The sequence below is a fragment of the Aspergillus luchuensis genome, chromosome 5 (assembly GCF_016861625.1).
Source record: "Aspergillus luchuensis IFO 4308 DNA, chromosome 5, nearly complete sequence".
NCBI lineage: Eukaryota > Fungi > Ascomycota > Eurotiomycetes > Eurotiales > Aspergillaceae > Aspergillus > Aspergillus luchuensis.
The window spans coordinates 3136906-3156445 of record NC_054853.1 but is presented as its reverse complement, the minus strand read 5'-3'; the positions used below and the strand labels follow the sequence as shown (position 1 = coordinate 3156445).

At 47.6% G+C, this 19540-nt stretch overlaps 7 protein-coding genes and 1 non-coding gene across 8 annotated transcripts; 4 read left to right on the top strand and 4 right to left on the bottom strand.

The window, feature by feature from the left end:
* Positions 1–225: 225 nt before the first annotated feature.
* AKAW2_t50013S lies at positions 226–358 on the bottom strand. The gene has a single exon. It is a non-coding gene; the product is annotated as a tRNA-Asp (tRNA).
* Positions 359–1054: 696 nt separating this feature from the next.
* On the top strand, positions 1055–1940 carry AKAW2_51047A (uncharacterized protein; the record flags this gene model as incomplete). Its single annotated transcript, XM_041690932.1, has 2 exons — positions 1055–1233; positions 1316–1940. 2 exons carry the CDS (start codon positions 1055–1057, stop codon positions 1938–1940), a joined length of 804 nt encoding a protein of 267 aa, XP_041544468.1.
* A 508-nt stretch (positions 1941–2448) lies between these two features.
* AKAW2_51046S (ditrans,polycis-polyprenyl diphosphate synthase) lies at positions 2449–3642 on the bottom strand (the record flags this gene model as incomplete). Its single annotated transcript, XM_041690931.1, has 2 exons — positions 2449–3047; positions 3153–3642. The coding sequence occupies 2 exons, from the start codon at positions 3640–3642 to the stop codon at positions 2449–2451; spliced, it is 1089 nt and encodes a 362-aa protein (XP_041544467.1).
* Positions 3643–4566: 924 nt separating this feature from the next.
* On the top strand, positions 4567–7314 carry SEC10 (exocyst subunit SEC10; the record flags this gene model as incomplete). Its single annotated transcript, XM_041690930.1, has 2 exons — positions 4567–6747; positions 6808–7314. The coding sequence occupies 2 exons, from the start codon at positions 4567–4569 to the stop codon at positions 7312–7314; spliced, it is 2688 nt and encodes an 895-aa protein (XP_041544466.1).
* A 1442-nt stretch (positions 7315–8756) lies between these two features.
* AKAW2_51044A (uncharacterized protein) lies at positions 8757–9656 on the top strand (the record flags this gene model as incomplete). The annotated part of the gene is made up of 1 exon (XM_041690929.1): positions 8757–9656. The coding sequence occupies one exon, from the start codon at positions 8757–8759 to the stop codon at positions 9654–9656; it is 900 nt and encodes a 299-aa protein (XP_041544465.1).
* Positions 9657–11020: 1364 nt separating this feature from the next.
* VPS10 (vacuolar protein sorting/targeting protein 10) lies at positions 11021–15559 on the top strand (the record flags this gene model as incomplete). Its single annotated transcript, XM_041690928.1, has 2 exons — positions 11021–14832; positions 14920–15559. 2 exons carry the CDS (start codon positions 11021–11023, stop codon positions 15557–15559), a joined length of 4452 nt encoding a protein of 1483 aa, XP_041544464.1.
* Positions 15560–16429: 870 nt separating this feature from the next.
* AKAW2_51042S (cytidine deaminase) lies at positions 16430–17369 on the bottom strand (the record flags this gene model as incomplete). The annotated part of the gene is made up of 5 exons (XM_041690927.1): positions 16430–16471; positions 16544–16625; positions 16851–16936; positions 17075–17208; positions 17285–17369. The coding sequence occupies 5 exons, from the start codon at positions 17367–17369 to the stop codon at positions 16430–16432; spliced, it is 429 nt and encodes a 142-aa protein (XP_041544463.1).
* Positions 17370–18150: 781 nt separating this feature from the next.
* Positions 18151–19208, bottom strand: amcA (putative mitochondrial ornithine carrier protein AmcA/Ort1; the record flags this gene model as incomplete). Its single annotated transcript, XM_041690926.1, has 2 exons — positions 18151–19029; positions 19098–19208. 2 exons carry the CDS (start codon positions 19206–19208, stop codon positions 18151–18153), a joined length of 990 nt encoding a protein of 329 aa, XP_041544462.1.
* Between the last annotated feature and the right edge of the window lie 332 nt (positions 19209–19540).

The following is a 19540-nucleotide window of genomic DNA, read 5'->3' as shown; positions in this document are numbered from 1 at the left end:
TAGTATATCTCAGACGTTCCCAGACACCTAGAGCTTTGAAAGACACGCAACTTGATATAGAGTAAATAAAGTAGATAGTTGCTTTTGCTTCCACTTCCTAAAAACATACATGAATCTACTACTACATTCAGGCGGAGAATAAGGAGACATTTATATATAATGGAGTAGAAGGGTACATCAGGATGTAGATAGGGTTCATAAAGATCGTCGAAAAAAAAAAAAAGACGTCCCGGGAGAGGATCGAACTCTCAACCTCACGATTAACAGTCGTACGCGCTAACCTTTTCTAGGTGTTAGTAGTCTACTCATGGGAGTGATAATTGTCTGGGATCGCGCTTACCAATTGCGCCACCGAGACCGGCTATACACAGCGTGTCTCAAATAATGTTACATACTCTAGTGAGAAAAATGTAAGAACGATTCGTGCTCAGTATTTGGCCGTTCCGCCATGTCATATGGACTTAGTAGTATTGCTATGTAGTAGTCTGTCACTTGGTTAGATACTCTCATCTGTACCGCACGGCTACTTCCTTAGGCACAAAAGCATAGCGCAGAAGGACTCCCTTCTAGTACATAATTGTTGGATGATGAGGCTTTCTTGTTACAGCAATCACTCCTTGGTCGGCCACATCGGGGATAGTCATACTAGCCGAAGGGTAGTGTGCAGCACATTTTGGAGTACAATTGGAGCGCATGAATAAGATTGGTCTTGCTATAATTGGAATTTGCAAAGTACTAAGTATTATAATTCAGTAGCCAACCATTTTTAGTCCGCTTTAGGCTACCCTTACTGGCTTCAATCCATTGTTACTTACAAGGCTGTTTATTCAGGTGGAAAATAGCAACAATTGCCACGCACCAGGATCTTTCAGAACCACATGGAATGTTTCACCTGATTTGAGTGAGATAATTATCAAGCGTCCTTGTTGTTTCATTCATCGAAGGCCACCCTCGCCCTTTACCTTGTGGTGGCTTCTTCTTCTCGTGCATCATAACAGCTTGCATTGATTGAGGTTTTATTCTTAATGTTGTGGCCACTTTCCTTTCTTGCTTCATGACATTCTATCTTCCTCCGCCGACAATTCAGTCCGAATATTGTACAGCGACGACAGTTTATGATCCCATGCCACACCTTCCAATCGTCCAATGCAATGCCTCTATCACGGCCCAAAACATAAGAAAGCGAAAAAGAGAAACAGCTTTGGAAGATATTACTCCAGCTCTATCAAACAGGTTTGTAATTTTAACAATGAAGCGGCCAGTATCGCTGAATGCAATCAGAGGAAGTGGCTAACTCATATCATTGATCAATTAGGCTTGCCTCATCGGCCCTTCATGATACGAGCCCGCAATTCTGCCTAGACAATAAAACATGCTTAAGCGACAGCGCAGGGGTCTTCACGCGCCAGCGATGTCTCCACAGGAAACGACGAGTCTTCCAGCAGCCACCTGCTTACAATAAGCCACCGCTCACAGACGGTATCTCTTACATGCTACAGTCGGATTCGTCGCAAGACACTTGCATTTCTGGAGTCAGCTCTCCGCCCGTGTCTCCTAAAACAATTCCTCCGACCCCATATCAGCAACCACAAACACTATTCGCATCTGCGTCCTGTCTCCGCCCATGTCATATCTGCCACCGGAGACCGACCACTCGAGAATATGTTGACGCCTATGCAGACTGTGATCTTTGTGGTGGGAGGAGCTGCTACATTTGTTTACGGCATTGTGACTCTGTAGACTGCAGTGGGTTACTCAGGACCCCTACAAGCGGCTGTCAAGAAAGGCCGGACGACGACGAATGGCAGACAGAGCGGGCACGAAAAGTTTGCTCTGCCTGTGCGGTCGAAGGTGTCACCGAATCGGGAAAAGAAGTAATAAGATGCCTTGAATGTGTACAAGGCCTCCAATCCCAATGGCAAGCTCTTCATCTACACTAGGAGAGCTTCATGCGGCCTTGGAACAGACCCTGCATGAATAACGTGAGACAGTGGTCTGTTATCCGCTGGCGGACTCATTGAGGTTTTTCTCGAAAGACACTTTGTCCGAACCACTAATGTGTAATTATAGAAGATAGAAATTTTGATACCCTACTTAGCAGACTAAGTAATAATGACTTATATCATGAGACATCCCCATACTTCCTGGTACTTACAAACAATGGCAATGGTTGATGGGGCAGATGTACAGCGACGAAGCACACCAAAAGACTGGTTGTATGTTCTCTAGCCAACGCTGCACCTCATTGGGGCATTACCAGTTATTTCATGTCTATTCGGTTCTCGCACCCCACGTATCTTATTCTAGGGGACGTATAATACGATTACCCATTTATAGATATGCTGAGACTAGTGCCTGCTTACTCTCTTTCAATTTGTAGATCATGGGAATAAGACTTCAGTATATAATAAGAGTCACTTTGGACAGTCATGAGTAAAGGAATTGCCATCAACGGCCAAACCTCATCTGAGCGCCGGCGTAGTGCCAGAGGCCCCTGAGGAACCCGTGGTACTCAACAGCCTCGTCGGAATTCGTTATCCCACTATTCCTACCGCCGGTGCAGTACATTTCGGTGAGGCGGATATGCCAAGGCGGGTATCCATCCAACTTCAAGAACGGACCAAAAACAAGGAGAAGATCAGGCTCAGGCTTCACTAGGGAGGCATTACGGCTGAGGCCCATTCTTGTGCTGCCTTGATTGACAGGTGCTGTCGGTTGGGTTGGCTGAGTGGTGATCTCACTGATCTCTGCATCGACCAATTCCATAGTAATGTCCTCTGGGGACAATTTACCAGTTTGGGACATCTCCGCCAGGGTCTTGGTCAAGTCAACAAACGTTTCCCTGCCATCAGTCGCAGACAGGAGAAGCACTGTGAGAGAACTGGCGTTGTGTCTGTCAGACGGCGGAACATCTTGCTGTGTATTATAGATAGGGTGGTGGGGAGCAAACAGCCGCAGTGTAGGTTGTTGCGCCGGAGACCCATAGTAAGATGACAACTTGCTCGTGATAGCTTGGTGAAGGACGGGGATGCAGGACTTCAAGATACCTATATAGATGCATAAGTTGTTAGCCCCAACCTTGCCTTCCATTTTTTTTTCCCCCTTTCTTATCGTATACGTAGAGGTCTTAGGGGTCTGAAGCCATCACTTACCGGTCTTCTCATAGACACTTAGGACAGGTATCCCAGAACTCACGCTCCAGGCTGAAAGTTCCGCCACTTCATCCATCAAGATTGCTAGGGCATCGTCTTCTTTGCGTAGGGATAAGATGACGCTCAGATGTTCGGGTAAGCGCTTCAAGCCTTTCACATCCTTTCGTATTAACTCTGGTGTTCGGTGATGGTAATAGACGATGGCGAAGATTCGATCCACAACAGCATGGTAGCTCAAAATGAGACGAGAAAAAATCCCAAAGATGATGTGAACAATGGCGTATGTGAGTAGATGCAGCTGCGACTTGACAAACGTCCGTATTGGTGTCTTTCGAGGAGCCTTCTTGCGCCGCTGAGTTGGTCTGCGTGGAAGATCAGACGGGTCTGGCAGATATGGCCTTAGCAATTTCTCGCGCTCAGCAGCATTGAGCTTCGTTCCTCGAGAGCGAATATCATCCCTGAACAATTCTCTATCACGCTGCGTAACCATGTTTTATTATCTGTGAGCGCTAGCGCAGAGTTACTCCCAGATGTTTTGATTATGTTGAGGAGATGTAAGTCGTATGGGTATTATTAGACAGTAGTTCGGGAGTCCAGGCGGCGGGTGGCAGTGGTACTAGTGGTGGGTCCCAAGGACCGAATTCGATTCGAGCTTGGGAAATCCCAAGTGCTCCTCCGTACAAGATCGGTAACTAGCTGGAATACGGACTACTCCATATTCATACAAGGTGTGTAGAGATAGGTGTATCCATGCACATGGCATCCAAGTTTGCAGTGCTAGTATTGATGCGCCAGTCTACTCCGTAAGGTGATCTAATTATATATCTAGTCCTGCGATATCAGTACCAACGGCCATTCTAGAACTAGTGACTATTGGTTGATGAGAAAGACCCGGACTATGGATGCTGTGTGAAGAAATAGTACTCCTAGGTGCAGCTTAATACACCATGTTTATCTACTAGATCCCCCGGGTTTATTCGAAATATGTTCTTCTCCTCGTTGGTAACACTGATAGTCATAACAGAGTGCTGAATAGTCCTACTGCACCCTAGCATACCACTACTAGGAATAGGGAGTTAGAAGAAAGATCAGATAATTAGAGCAGATATAAGGCATTCAACAAATTGAATTTAGCAGTGAGGTGGTATAATGTTTGTTTCGTCGTTCAGTAGTTAGCTTATTGAAGCTATGCAGTTATGTAATCCGCTAGACCAGAAACCCATCTATCCCGTCCTCCCGATAATGGACCACCTATCTAGTACTCCGTAGTTGGGCTGCCCCGTAATTCTTGTTGCTCTTCTCTCCGCATTCACGGCGCAATCAAGGGCATCGGTTGACGCTCACCGTGAAGTCCGGATTGCACAACAATCCATGCTGATATCAATGCAGATAGACCCGGCTTTTAGTTATAAAGATGCCGGACGATGCGTCCTCGATTACCCCACTCAACGCTGCATCTCGATCAGTGTTCCCAACAGGTCCCAGCTTCACCCTTGAGGACTTCTCAAGTCGCGACTTCATTGTCAAGGAGTTTATCGAGGCGCTGTCGGACTCCGCCATTTCGAATCGTCGTTCTACAATCACGCCTACAACCGGAAACCAACCGTTTGACCCGAAGCCACTTATCAGGACCCTTGAGCACGCACAGCGGCGCCTCGGTGAAATCTCCGGCGACCTAGAGATCAGAGAAAATGAATTGTCTGCGGCAGTTCGCAGGGCGGAGGCACAGCATTCCCAGAACCTCAATACACTGGGTAAGAAGCTAAAACAGACAATCGAGTCTTTTCAGCAGCTCGACACCTCGCTCAATGGTGCCGGGCTATCAGGTGTAGAGCTTGCCGGGGGCACCGGAAATATGGCTGTCGAGACTGGAAAGAAATTGGAGGAATTAGACCGCCAAAGACGCCGGGCGCTTGATGCCCGCTTTCTGCTCGAGTGTTGGGATGGTGTGAGCAACAGGGGCGAGCTAACGCTTCTAGAGAACCTAAGACGTTCCGGAACTGGTGAGGCCAAGGTACGGTCGGCACAGATCGCGCGGCAACTGCTTCGAATAAGTCAAAGACTCGATACCGAGAGCTGGAACGATTCGAGTGGAAGGTCCGCTGGGCTCCCCGGAAATGGAGTTATATCTGCAGACGATAACATAAATGGCAAAGGGAATGGGACCAGACGGAACACTCGTGAAATCATCGAGAAGTTTTCTGAAACTTTGGAGAATGATTTATTAAAGCAATTTGACGACTTCTACCGCAAGGCAAATTTCGAAGGCATGAAGGACTGCGCAACTGTACTTCAGGATTTCAACGGTGGTGCAAGCGTCATTGCTTTATTCGTCAACCAGCACCAGTTCTTCATCGATCGAAGCCAGCTAGTTACAGAAGAAGTAGGGGGCGATCTAGAGACGTGGGAGATGCTCGCAGACCCCGATGCTGAACCTCTGAAAGTGGAACCTAGCCTTCAGTCTTTGATCGATGAAGTCAAGGTCGTAGTGCAAGAGGAATCGGCCATCATCCGGCGAGCCTTTCCATACTATGAGCAGGTCCTCGGGAAGTTTTTGCAACGCGTGTTTCAGCAGTCTATTCAGCAAAGATTAGAAATGGTCTTGGAAAAGGCAAACAGCGTTTCGTCACTAGCATTTCTACGATCCTTACAGAGCTCTCGAAGTTACATCAGTGCTCTTGTTGATGATCTGAAAAGCCATGGGCTGACAGAACACCCGGATCCAATCTCTTCACAAACGGCTTTGGTCCTTGACCAGCAGTTGGAAGACTTGTTCGTACCTTATTTCGTTGGATCGTCATATATAGAGAGGGAGAAGAGGACACTGGAAGAACTTTATACGTCCTTGCTTTTCAAGTTCACTACTTTTCATGCACGCAGAAAAAAGGCAGCAACAACTTTCATGGCATCCCTTTCCAAATCCGGTACTGAAATGCTTTCTTCGGCTCGTGACGCATATTTGAGTCGTCTGGAGTCTTCGGAATTTCCTCCAACCCAAAGAAGACTGCTACTCCAAGTGGCAGGATTGAGAGAGTCTAGCGACCTCTCAAAACCTACTGATATTAAACTGACCGAAGAAGACGGCATCCCAAGCATATCTTCTGCAAAGCGGATGCTTAAGTGGCTTGCCGAAGCAGTTGGCAGAGGCTTAGAGCTTAGCGTTAATAGTGAAACACCCAAGGATATGCTTGCACTATTGACTCTCCTTCTTTCAGTAATGGGAGAAGGGTTCATTGAAGTGTCTCTAGATGCCGCACTGGAAGCAGCAACATCGCAAGAGTCTGGGAAAGCAGAGCCGGATTTTGCATATTTACCAGCCATTCGGAATGCTATTGGTATTGCAAACTTGATGGTTATGTGCATAAATACTTTACTCATCCCACTTGCGGCGGGTAGTATTACCATCCGGCGGGAGATGGAGAAGAAAACAAGTCTCATCACTATGCGCATAGAAGAGAAGATCAACATACTTGAGCAGAAGGTCATTGACAATACACTAACATGGACTGGCAAACTCCTGTCTGGTCAAAAGAAAAACGATTTCCGACCCAAGGAGGGGGATAGTACGGCTTGGTTGGAAAAGCTACAAACACCTGTGAGTTATGATGATAAGGTCTACTTTCAACCTCTGGCAGGCCATGCTAATCTATCTTAGACCTGTGCTACAATCTGCACATTCCTGACTCGTGTGCATAACGTGGTGAAGACATCCTTGCCGCCCAGTGGCTCCAATATTCGCCAACTGCTGACAGAAATTGCCATTGGAACGCGCACTCTCCTGCTGGATCATTTCAAACGGTTCGTTGTTAATGGGCCTGGCGGGCTTATGGTTACCAAGGATATGACGCAATATACGGACCTCCTTAAGTCCTGGGACATCGAGGAACAGGTCAAAGGACCAAGCGGTACGCTGGACGTACTGCTGGAAGTGGGCAACCTCTTTGTTATTGGCTCTGAAGCTTTACGTGAAAGAATTCGTGGTGGTACAGGGAGTGGTACTGGTGGAAGCGCTGGAAATAATACTGGAAATAGCCCAGGCCGAAGCCTCGGGGGTTCCGGCCAGACGGAAACAGGCCTTAGCGTCCAGGAGGTCAGGGCGTATGTTTCCCGCAGAGAAGATTCCAACACAGCTGCGCTGCAGAGTGTCCTTAATATTCTGTGATAGGGAACAGTGTGGACACAGCCAATAACTATGGATAATGAAGACTTGACCGTGTTAGACTCCGTACGGAGTATATCTCCAACCAGGGCTAATAGTCTATGTAGTGTACTAATATTCTTTTCCTTCCTTCTCTGTCTTCTGTTGTTCCCCCTCTCTTTCTTTTCCGGCTTAGAGGGAAAATGAAAAGGGGGACGGGCATGCCCGGCGACTTACCCCTTTACTAGTCCGGAAGCTAGCCAGCTAGTGGCAGGATTGACAATCTACTTTAGTTGATGAACTACATAATGCCATCAAGGAGGAGGGAATTAACTTGATAGTATAAATGGCGTCAGATTTTTATGCTCCAACCTATTAATCTTGTCCTTGTATATTAATTGACTAATTTACCTCCGCCGGATAGACCCTCTTCATGATTAACTGAGGAGCCTAGGCTTTGCTTCTTCGTAATTAGAGTTAAGTACAGATTTCTCCCGTATATAACTCGTACATGTGTGTACCCGCACTACTGCGGAATAATAATGATGCCTGCATATAACTATTTTCCCCATGTGCCCCACTTGTTGATTAGCAAGAGCTAGTCCATGTATCCGAAGTTACCCTGTAGATAGTGTTGCCCATGACCAGGGTGAACCCGTTGAACTGCTAAGGGATTCCTACTATTTTCGGCGCTATTTCGATACTATTGGAGACAATTTATACCTCCAGGATCCTTGACAGATAATTCAAATACTTGTACAAAGTCAAAGGGCCCATCCGGTAGTACTCTTCCCTCGAAGTCCAGCAACCATAGCACCACGTTTTTCGCATTAATTCCCTTACAGAGAACTGGTTGTGTAAACATGGACGTCTTTCCATTCCAGAAGAATCAGCTTACTTGTATTAAGTGCAACCCCTCACATGAGCTGAGGCGTGATGATGTTCGCGATCAGAAGCTTGACAAAGCAGAGCGCTTAGTGTAGGCTCATATATAATAGTGTCTGCATTCTTTTGTTGTTGTTTCTTTTTCTTTTTCTTTTTCTTTTTTATTTTATTCTTTTATGGTTTAGCTTTTCCCTGCGCGGTATAGATCGCAATGACTCGAGGATACCCTCACTATTGACTCTAGCTTTCAGGGGCTTACCCCTTCAGTTCGCTTGATAGATGCATTTCGGGCCTAACCAACACTAGTTATCCATAGAGGCTAGATTATAACTCTGAAGGAAATTCGGAGCACATGTGTACATGCATTCAATCCCAGAGAGGCTCTCGTGGGAAATGATACTCTTTCCAAACCCTTTGTAACCCAAAACCGCCTCCTATATCACTAAGCCTGTCTTGTCGACATTCAGCCATTTCAGACGTCAAAGATCAGTCAGTCTCATATGTTAAAGACGCTGTAACATCACCTTCGGAGTACAATATTCATCTTTCACTGTTTCATCTACGAGTAATCTCACGCCGACATGGATAAACTTCCTGGTGATGTCTTGCGGTGGTTTGGTGAGGAGCATGACCTTGATCTTGCCCTCGAAAAGGATCCCACCAACTACGTCAACTCACCAATGAAGATGCCACACCGAAAACTGAAGAGACCTTGCATCAGAAGGACATTGTCTTTGACTTCTGCCACTCTTATTCGACAACCATCGTTTGCTGCTTCGCACAAGAACCACCGACATTCCAGCCAGTCTCCCGTCACGTCGTCCTTCTTAACCAACCTTCTTACTCGAGAATCCAAATCTCGTCCGCTATCGAGCCAAGCGCAAGGCGATCATAGTTTCCAATCATCCTTTTGCAGCATTGATCCGGGTGCTCAGCATTACCAGGATCCAGAAGCGCGCCTCAAACTACGACTCTACCTAGCATCCCCGCATAACTTCGACGAAGCCATCGAGTTCGGCTTTCCGGCCCCAGCGGATGAGGACACGACATCAGGGCTGCCCGGTGTACTAAAGCAGAGCCCAAAGCCCCAGAGAAGTAGGAGAAAGGTATACCCAGCTGTGGCTAAGAATGCAGACCTTTTCACAGAGGCCAATGTTACTATATCAGACGCCGTACAGCCGCCCCGGCTCTTGGAGCATCCCATCTCAGACAAGCATATCTCACCGAGTAATACGCAACAATCTTGTTCAGGCGATAAGGGCATTGGCAAGCGGCTTGATCCAAACAATCGCGAAATGACACTGAAGATGACGTTGACACGACCAGATCTTCGAACAAGCTCCTGGGAGGCCGTTTCACCGGTTACTCCGGTGTCTACCGAGTCATTTTCAGCAGAAGGAGACCCACAAACTCGCAATGCTGATGAGAATATACGACACAAAATGAAAAATGTGTGGTGCAAGCTTAGGGTATGGAAATAGGGCTGGATTTGCAGATGAAATGTATGTTATGAATGAGTATGTCATATCGTTACCTTTTTAATGGCTCATCTATTGTAGTCTTCTTTTACTGTGCTTTATGATATGTCATGTTCTATCCAGTTTGCTTGGTGAGCTACTGCTGCCTCCTTTTGAGCGGACCATTAGCATTGGAGTATGGCTATCCTCTCATTTATATAGATTTAAGGCTGCTGTGGCCCTTCCCTGGGTTAAAATGATGCAAGGTACTGCTCGCCTATACCAACAAGCATAGTATAAGATACTATTACTGTTGTGCCTCGCCGCCAATCGCTTCTCCACATTGGTTCAAGTATCTCGTATTTATGCTCGTTATGCTCGTTAATGTACGAGCTTAGCCTCCTTGTACCAGTAATCCCACATCCCTGCTTGTACGAGATGCGCGCGATCTAACTTGCACCCTAACTAGTATTGGTGACAGGCCAGTAACAACCTAAATTATACGCCAAGACAGTGGGCTATTGACTCACTGTAAGCACATCCCCATAATCAAAGGGCAGGAAAGCCATGTGCTAATATCACGGTTTTTATATATATATATATATATATTAGAATTGAGTCACTAGGGATTGTCGGACTGTATGCAGTTTATGGTTCCCTATGGCACAAATGTCATCTCATAAGAAAAACCTTATTAGTTATACTTTGGTATTCGAATATGATCGGAATATGGCAGTAAGCCAAATTCTGGTTGCACCAGCAGACTCAGAGATCCTCGCTGCGATGACAGTCTTTGCTATACCTTGCTCCCCAAAGTAGGATCTACGACCTGCCTAACACAAAGTGAGAAGAGGACCGCTAGAAGCTAGGACCTTATGATGGTTTCAATAGATTACTTGTTCAAAAGAAAGAAGGTGCTAGATACCGTGACATTAGGAAGGCCACTAAATGGCTCCAAGTAAGTTCATATTGTATTATAGTGTAGGAATGGTGGTCGAGTGTCGCATGATTCCAGGAAATGAATTAACGTTTTCGAAGACCCCGGATCCGGCCAATTCTGGGTCAGGGTTCATCCACTCCATACGTCAAGCGCGCGCGCGCCCGGCTGAAACCGAGGTCTAGACGTGCTGCGATAAGCATGCTGACCACGTGACCGTGGGAGCTTCCCTGCGGCCACGCAGCTGCAGCGATCACCGAGACATTATTCCCTGCTTGCTCATCAACCGGAACGTCCTCGGCCTCAGACTACCTATTCACAAAAGATACATAATATACTTGATCTGCATCAACTGTGCTTTTCAGCAGAATCTTCTATTCAAAGCATTCATCCGGCCACATTTGCCGGTTATCAGCTCTTACGCCCTTCAAATGTGTTGTACTTCACGGCCATGATCTTTCGATGGCTCGTGCTGGTGAGCTGCCTTTTGGTGGCTCTTATTCCCCAGCAAAGCTCTGCGAAGAAATCCGATCAACCGAAGGTCACGGCGACTAAGCTTGAACATGAACCCTTTTCTCTCTTCTATTTCGAGGACTCAGAAACTGTTCTTATGAGTCTGAAGAATGGAGACTTCAAGCAGTCTTTCAACGGGGGGGAGGATTGGGAAGACGTGGTTAGCAGCGAGGATGGTAGTGTGGCACAACCAGTGGTTTTCATACGACAGCACCCGTTCGACAAGAATAAGGCTTATGCTCTCGGTTTTAACGGACATCACTTGGTCACAACGGATCAGGCCAAGACGTGGAGATCGTTCGATATAGGCGACCAGCCGGCCTTACAGCACCCGCCCCTTGTTTTTCATGGTTGGGACTCGAGTAAGGTCATATACCAAAGCGAAGAATGTGCCGGGTTTTTCTGCATTGTGAGGTCGTACTACACGACTGATGATTTCAAGACCGTTAGGCTGTTGCGGGAGAGTGCGGCAGGGTGCTCCTGGGCAGTTGGGCACCCTCACTTCGCTGAAGATTTGAATATGAACCAGGAGTTGAAGGACAGATCACTATGCGTCGTTCCTGGGTTGAAGGTGCCCTTTGGACACGCCAACCGCTTGGTATACTCGGATGATTACTTCGTCAGTAACATTGAAGGTACAGAGGTGAACTTACATGAGGGCCGGCCTGTCTCCGGTGTTATTAGCACAGCCGCTGTCAAGAAGTTTATTGTGGCCGCCGTCAAATCCAAGGGAACAGAAGAGCTTGCCTTGTTTGTGACAACGGATACGAATACCTGGCACCGAGCCGAATTCGATGGGCATCGGGTAGAGCAGGACGCGTATACAATGTTGGAGAGCACCAACTATAGCCTGCAGGTAGACGTCCTGACTAGCCCATCCAGCAACATGGGTGTCCTATTCACTTCCAATTCGAACGGTACATTCTTCAGCCGCAATATTGAACACACCAATCGCGATATGGAAGGAACCGTCGATTTCGAAAAGATTGCTGGCATTCAAGGCATAGTTTTGGTCAATACGGTGAAAAACCCGAAAGAGGTTGAGTCCGGGCAAGCGAAAAAGGTCATCAGCAGAATAAGTTTCGACGATGGGCGAAGTTTCCAACCTCTCAAGGTTGGTGAAAAGAATTTACATCTACATTCTGTGACTACCTTCGCCAATATCGGCCGGGTCTTTTCCAGTCCAGCACCAGGATTAGTCATGGGAATTGGCAATACAGGTGATCACCTTCAGAAATACACCGACGGCGATCTTTATATTTCGGATGATGCTGGTGTGACCTGGCGTCATGCTCTTGACGGGCCGCATAAGTACGAGTTTGGCGACCAAGGAGCTGTGGTTATGGCAATCAGCGATAAGGGCAAATCCAACAAGATTAGCTTTTCTCTTGACCATGGCAAGGAATGGGAATCGGTGGAGCTTGAACATAAAATATATCCTACCATGGTCACTACGACACCAGACTCCACGAGCCTAAGGTTTCTACTAGTCGGCAAGCAAAACGAGGAAAGCGGGTACATTGTCTATTCCATTGACTTCAAGGGATTGCATGAGCGGAAATGCGAAGAAGATGACTTCGAGAAGTGGCCAGCTAGACTAGACGAAAATGGCGAGCCAGACTGCTTGATGGGTCACAAACAATTCTTCCGCCGCAGGAAGGCGAATGCTGACTGCTTCGTGGATGAGGAGTTCAAAGATCCGCAGCCAATTATGGAACCATGCAAATGTACGGCAGAGGACTTCGAATGTGAGTTCAAAGGCAGCGAGGACGGAAAGAGTTGTATCCCGGCCTTACTGCCAACGCCCCCAGAAGGGTGCAAAAACCCCGATGATACCTTCATGGGACCATCTGGTTGGAGACTGATACCAGGTGACACTTGCATCCGTGATGGCGGCAAGAATTTGGATCACGATATTGAGTGGCGTTGCAAGGATGCAGGCAATGTGCCCACATCTGGCGAGATCAGCGTGGAAAAACAATACTTTGACGCAAGGCAATTCAGTGCTTACTATTACCTAGAACGCCAGTCAAGCAGTTCTGGTAATGACGAGACGATTGTTATGCTCACCAGTGAACGTGCGCTCTATGTATCACATGATCATGGGAAGACATGGAAGCAGCCACTGAAAGGAGAAGCAATCAACAGAATCGTTCCTCACCCATATAACAGTGATGGTGCTTTCTTCTTGACAGACGGTGCTGAAGGCTTTTGGACTGTTGACCGTGGCCAGTCATTCAAGCCTTTCGATGCACCAGCGCCTCCAACTGAGGAACGCCTTCCAACCCTTACGTTCCATCCTCAGTACCAAGACTGGTTGATCTGGACAGGGGCCGCTGATTGCGGATCTGGTGATTGTCACTCCAACGCCTACATCAGTAAAAACCGCGGGGACAATTGGGAGCTGCTGCAACGCTATGTTCAAAAGTGTGAATTCGAAAGCAGGGAAGGCCGTGAAGATAGCACGAACCTCATATTCTGCGAGCAATTCGAGAATGAGAACAAGAACAACCGACTACAACTCATATCCAGTGAGAACTGGTTTTCAGACTCGAAGGTTCATTTCAGAGATGTCACCAACTATGCCACTATGTCCGAGTTCATTGTTGTGGCTTCAAGAAATCCAGAAAAGCCCGAATCTTTGGTGGCGAGCAGCAGCGTCGATGGTAAGACATTTGCGGAGGCAAAATTTCCTCCCAATGTCAATGTCCCTGTCCAAATGGCATATACCGTTCTGGAAAGTTCTACTCACGCCGTTTTCCTGCATGTTACAGTAAGTAACTCGGAAGGGGCCGAGTACGGATCGATTATCAAGAGTAATAGCAACGGAACTTCCTATGTGCTCAGCCTTGGTGCGGTGAATCGAAATTTCCGGGGGTATGTTGACTTTGAGAAGATGCAAGGCATAGAAGGCGTGGCAGTTGCCAACGTTGTCAGTAACGTGAACAAGCTGTCAAATGGGGAGCCGAAAAAGTTAAGGACAATGATTACCCACAACGATGGAGGGCAATGGACCTTGCTTTCTCCCCCAAGTAAGGATGCAGAGGGCAAGGACTTTGGGTGTTCTGTTGAAGGAGAAGGCGTTCCTGGCTGTTCGCTCCACCTTCACGGCTATACAGAACGCAGGGATGAGCGGGACACTTTTTCGTCCAGTTCAGCAATCGGCTTGATGCTCGGAGTCGGCAATGTTGGTGACCACCTCGGTGGCGAAGACGAGGCCGATACGTTCATAACCCGGGATGCTGGCTTCACATGGAAGTCGGTCAAGAAGGGCAGGTACATCTGGGAGTTTGGTGATGCCGGCTCTTTGATTGTAATCGTGCCGGAGTCGAAGCCCACCAAAACTCTTTACTACAGTCTTGACGAGGGTGACACGTGGTTAGAATTTGTCTTCTCAGACGTGGAGATGCAGATCGATGATATCTCCACCGTACCATCCGACACTTCCAAGAGCTTTCTTCTCTGGGGCAAAGAGCTGAAATCGGATTACCGAGATAAGCTCGCGACAGTAAGCGTTGACTTCAGTGGGCTCCGTTCCTCTTCGTGCAAGTTGGACGAGAATAAAGCTGAGAGCCATGATTATTACCTCTGGGAACCAAAACATCCGTTCCAGGACGATAATTGCCTGTTTGGCCATGTTGAGCAGTATCATCGGAAGAAACCGTCAGCTCAATGTTGGAACGACTGGCGTGAGCCTCATGTTCACAGCATCGGAGAGAACTGCCCCTGCACGAGGGCTGATTTTGAATGGTGAGTAGTCTTCGTTAACCGCCTCCCTTATTTTTCATTAGCGCTACTTCTTACCTATCAATGGTGCAATTGCTGATTCGGAGGCAGTGACTACAACTACGAGCCCCAGAGTGATGGCAGCTGTGCTCTTGTTCAAGGACTCGCTCCTCCTGATACCATGGCTGTATGCAGAGAAGACCCTGATGCATATGAATACTGGGAACCCTCAGGATATCGGCGTCTCCCTCAATCAACGTGTCAGGGTGGACGTGAAATGGATCATATTGTTTCCAAGCCTTGCCCCAACAGAGAGGAAGAGTATAAGAAGAAGCATGGGATTAGCGGGGTTGGTCTTTTCTTCGCGATCGTCATCCCTATTGCTGTAGCAAGCGCTGTCGGTTATTATGGCTATACTAGGTGGGACGGCAAGTTTGGCCAGATTCGGCTCGGGGAGAATGTTGGTACCTCCCAGGGTCTGCTTTCGCGAGATTCTCTTCTCATCACCATCCCGGTTGCCATAATTGCGGGTGCGGTGGCCGTCATCAAGGCGCTCCCACTGTTAGCTACAAGCCTCTGGCGAAGCGCGAGTGGATATGTGCGCCTAGGACGCAACCGGGGTTACTCAAGGCCTTATGCGTCTCGCGGATCATTTGCCGCCAGGCGCGGCGACTATACTGGTGTTGTTGACGACGAGGATGAGCTTCTTGGCGTGGAAGATCTCGAAGCGGATGAAGAGGAAGAGCTGTAATAATATGGCTCATCCTGACATTTGTCCGTCAACCGTGTCGGGCCCATGAGGTTATGTTTTATTATGAGAACGTCATGTATTGAAATGTGTCTCTATGTGCGCAATTTTCGCGTCTCCCGTCTTTATTTTTCTTATTCTAATCGCCTATATAATGTGCGTGCCATAGAGGTGAAGTAGAATCAGTGCTAATGGGTATCTTGCAATTTTCTGGAGTTTACGAAGTCATACCAATTCGGGAACTGCCCAAACAACTCGAGCCATAACATTTTAGACGTAGCATGACATGATAATCTACGGAGACAGCTTTATCCTATAAGCCGTGCAGGGACTTCGTTTAGCTTGCATGTCATGGTACAAACTGAGACATCGACCCCTCAAAGAAGTAAGAGTTTAACCTGAATATTCTTGCTTGCCCTCATATGAGAGGTGCTGATTACGACGACTCTCTAATTAGAAGGCGATTGTATATGATGGAAGCCTGAATAGCCCCTTCGATTCATATGAGCATATTATTTTACCTTGTCCTGCGAATACGTTTGCGTCAAAAGAGCAGCACCGTACATTTTGGATGCTCAATCATAACATAAGGAGAGCGTAGCTCAGCATCATAATCATCATCTGTCTCTCCCAGGAACCAACTACCCTGGGTAATTCAAGCACCTACCACAAACACCCTTTCCCGCGGTGACTTCCAACGAATGCACCGAGCACAGTAGCGTCGACAGGCAACAGCAGCAACAACAACAAACAGGACTTGGAAAGAAAGAAAGAATCACCCACCCGCTTACACATGCCAGTCACCCTGCTTTACTCCACAATAGCAACCAATGAGTATTTAAGCAAATCAAACATAGTGACATGATGCAATGCTCAATGAGTGAAATCACTCGGGCCAAACGAGTTCGGCAGGAGCTGCAATGCGAGCAAAACCAGTTGTCAGCCACTGATACAGAACAAAATGGATGGATTGGTCAGATATATTACCTCTCCCATTGTAGTAAGAGTATAATTACCCTCACCGTCGTACATAAAAATGGGGAATTCGGGGGTGGTAAATTCGCTCATACTGAGAGACACGAATCATTGTTAGTTAGCAAGTAAGTACGTACGTTCGTGGTTTGTTGTCGTCGCATTATTGTGATGAGGGAATTATAGAACTCCCCGGGTAGCCAATCATATTAATTTGCTTGCCTTCTTTTTCGCGCAAGCTATTTGCGGGTACAGCACGAAAAATCGGAAAACCAGGCGCCAGGGGATAGAGAGACAGAGAGAGACAAGAGAGGGTACGTACAACTGTCTACACATGCCGCATGGCGAAGCGGGAGGTTTGATGTCACTTGCGACAGCAATGGCTTTGAAGTTGCGATGCCCGGCCACCTGCAAAGCAGTCCGACGTAGTAAGCAAAAATGCGTGAGTGATTTTCTTCAGTTCATTTTCGACATGTGCAAGGTACAGCAAGTAGACACGGAGATAAAATTGAAAAAAGAAAAAGAGGTGTAGAGTTGACAGCTTACAATGGCATTTCCAAACGCTACTCGCTCTGCACAAGTTCCAACGGGATAAGAGGCATTTTCAACATTGGCGCCTTGGACGAATTCACCCGACTCGGTCAGAATGCATGCGCCAACACGGAACTTTGAGTAGGGGCCTGTTGGTGTCGCATTAGTTAATTCTAGATATATGCCATGGCAGCTTTTGGGTTAGGGGAAGACAGGTGGACTTACAGTATGCGGTGTCCTTGGCGGCGATGGCCTTGGTGGAGAGCGTTTCGAGCTCTTGGGCAGAGAGGTGGTCGGCAGCGTGGACCATGTTTTCTCCTTGTCTAGCTGGATGGCTGGATGGGTCTATTCCCAAGAATGAAAAGTCAAATGAAGTTGACAGGTAGCGGGTAGATAGATATACGGATGGATGTAGTAGTAGTAGTTACTGCGCGGGGAAGAGGTCATCTGCACCGGAAGAAACGCCCGTTGTGGTTGTTGTTCATGTTTCCACAACCCCTCTCTTATCGCAAAGATTAACTTGTCTCAGTGTGACTCACGATAATGTTGATAACACGGATAACCAAGAATTATCTATATTAAATCTTCAATTTTTATCTAATCTAGATGCTTTTCTGTAACCTCGGCTGCCAGTGTTTCAAGGGTGTATCGACTCCCACCCGATGTTATCCATGATGTCATCACTAAAGTAATCGCCAATTGCCTTTTCGGGATCCCCGCACACACGTCTATATCAACAATGAAATAGAGTAAAAAAAAAAAACATCAAAACAAGATGAAGATATATAAGATTCATAAGCATGAAATAATCATGGACAGTAAACAAAAAGAATATTGTAAATCGATCAACACTCCATTTTCTTCTTCGCACCAATACCAGATTGATGGTCTCAAAAGAAGATGTTGGAATCTAACTCGGAACATGACTGTAGGTATCATACGAAAGCGCCTCAACCGGAAAGTGTATAAACAAGAAGCATCCGACGAACGTCAGGGGGAAGGAAAGGCAAAATCGGGATGCGAGAGAGTGAAAAGATATAGGGCAAGAGCTGGAGAAGAAAAGAGAATGTGGGGTGGAAGGAAGCTGAGAATCAGGCAAAATAATTCCGTAGTCCCTCATAGACGGTGAAGATGAAGGCGGAGCTGGGGGCAGATCGAGCGCAGGTGATGCCACAGCCTCGGTACAGAGCCCTTAGTCCTTGCTGTCTCCACAAGGCTTTTGCAACTCCCCAGAATGTCTGTCGTTTGCCGTTGTATGCTCCTCGCGTAACATCCTCTGTTTGCATGCGCGATTTGATCGTATCGGCAGGATAAAAGAGAAAATTGTAGCTGACGCCTGCTGCGGCACCTGCAATCATCTTCTGGTAGATAGGAATGGAATCAGAGGATGTCACATCTTCCTTGAGCTCTGCAGATGGGGCACGGTATGCGCGGAACAGTGCAGATACCCCCTCATAGCCACCGAACCATGCAGCGCCGCCACCAGTCTCGCGAATAAGTGTTCCCAACTGTCCGCGCCAAAAGCCAAGGAGACCGTCTTGACGGAAGACAGTGGCTATCAGAGTCAATGGACCAGGGGGTGTTCCGCCAGACGCCGTAACGGGGACTTGCATCTTGCACTTGATAAGCTCAACCGGGGTAAGTGCAAGGGAGGTAATAGATCCTGACGCAGCGCCGCTGAACACCAGTGCCGAGAAAGGGAGGTCATCGGCAGAGGAGTAGACAGTGGCCTTCAATATATCCTGGATCAGACGGTAGCTGAAGAACAAGCAGCTGTTCTCAATGGCAGCACCTGCCATGGGAGCGCTAATGCCCCGGTAGAGCCCGCGTAGGCCATCTGCTTGGAAGGATTGTCGGAAACAATCCAAGGGGCCTTTGTATCTTAGAGGAAGATGATCCGGTTGAGATTGGAGCCGCACTTTGACTGTATCAAAAGGGTACTCGATCACTTTGCCTGCCATTCCTGCAGCCTAGTGGGGTCAAACGTCAGTATCATGTTCACGTCCACAAGGGTTGGGCACGACGGTTAATAACTCACCGACCCAAACACGATATCTTTAAAGGCCTCAAGGCCCTGGTTGGGCGGAAGTGTAGGCAGCTCCATTGAAATATCATCATTGATTGCTATCGCATGTTCGGCGGCCGCCATCAGGGAAAAGGTTGAATGAGCAGTCGAGCTCGGGTTACACGACACGACTTTGGCGGGTGTATGCAAGGAGAGAGACACAGTGGGGGGTAAAAGGATAGACGAGTCTTATCGAGAGAGCATTGTAGTTTCGCAAGCTGTTCGAGGGAGAGAACGGTCTAAAGGGTATTTAAAGACTTTCAGAGTGATGGGGCGGTGTGGTGACTCGACGAGGGGTTTTGCTTGGAGGTGTGCCCGAACCACGCGCGATAAATTAAGAGAGAGCGAACATCGCTTGCCAGTAAAACGGAACACGAGCCCAAAAGGCCAAGGGGGCAGGGGAAATCGGGATATGA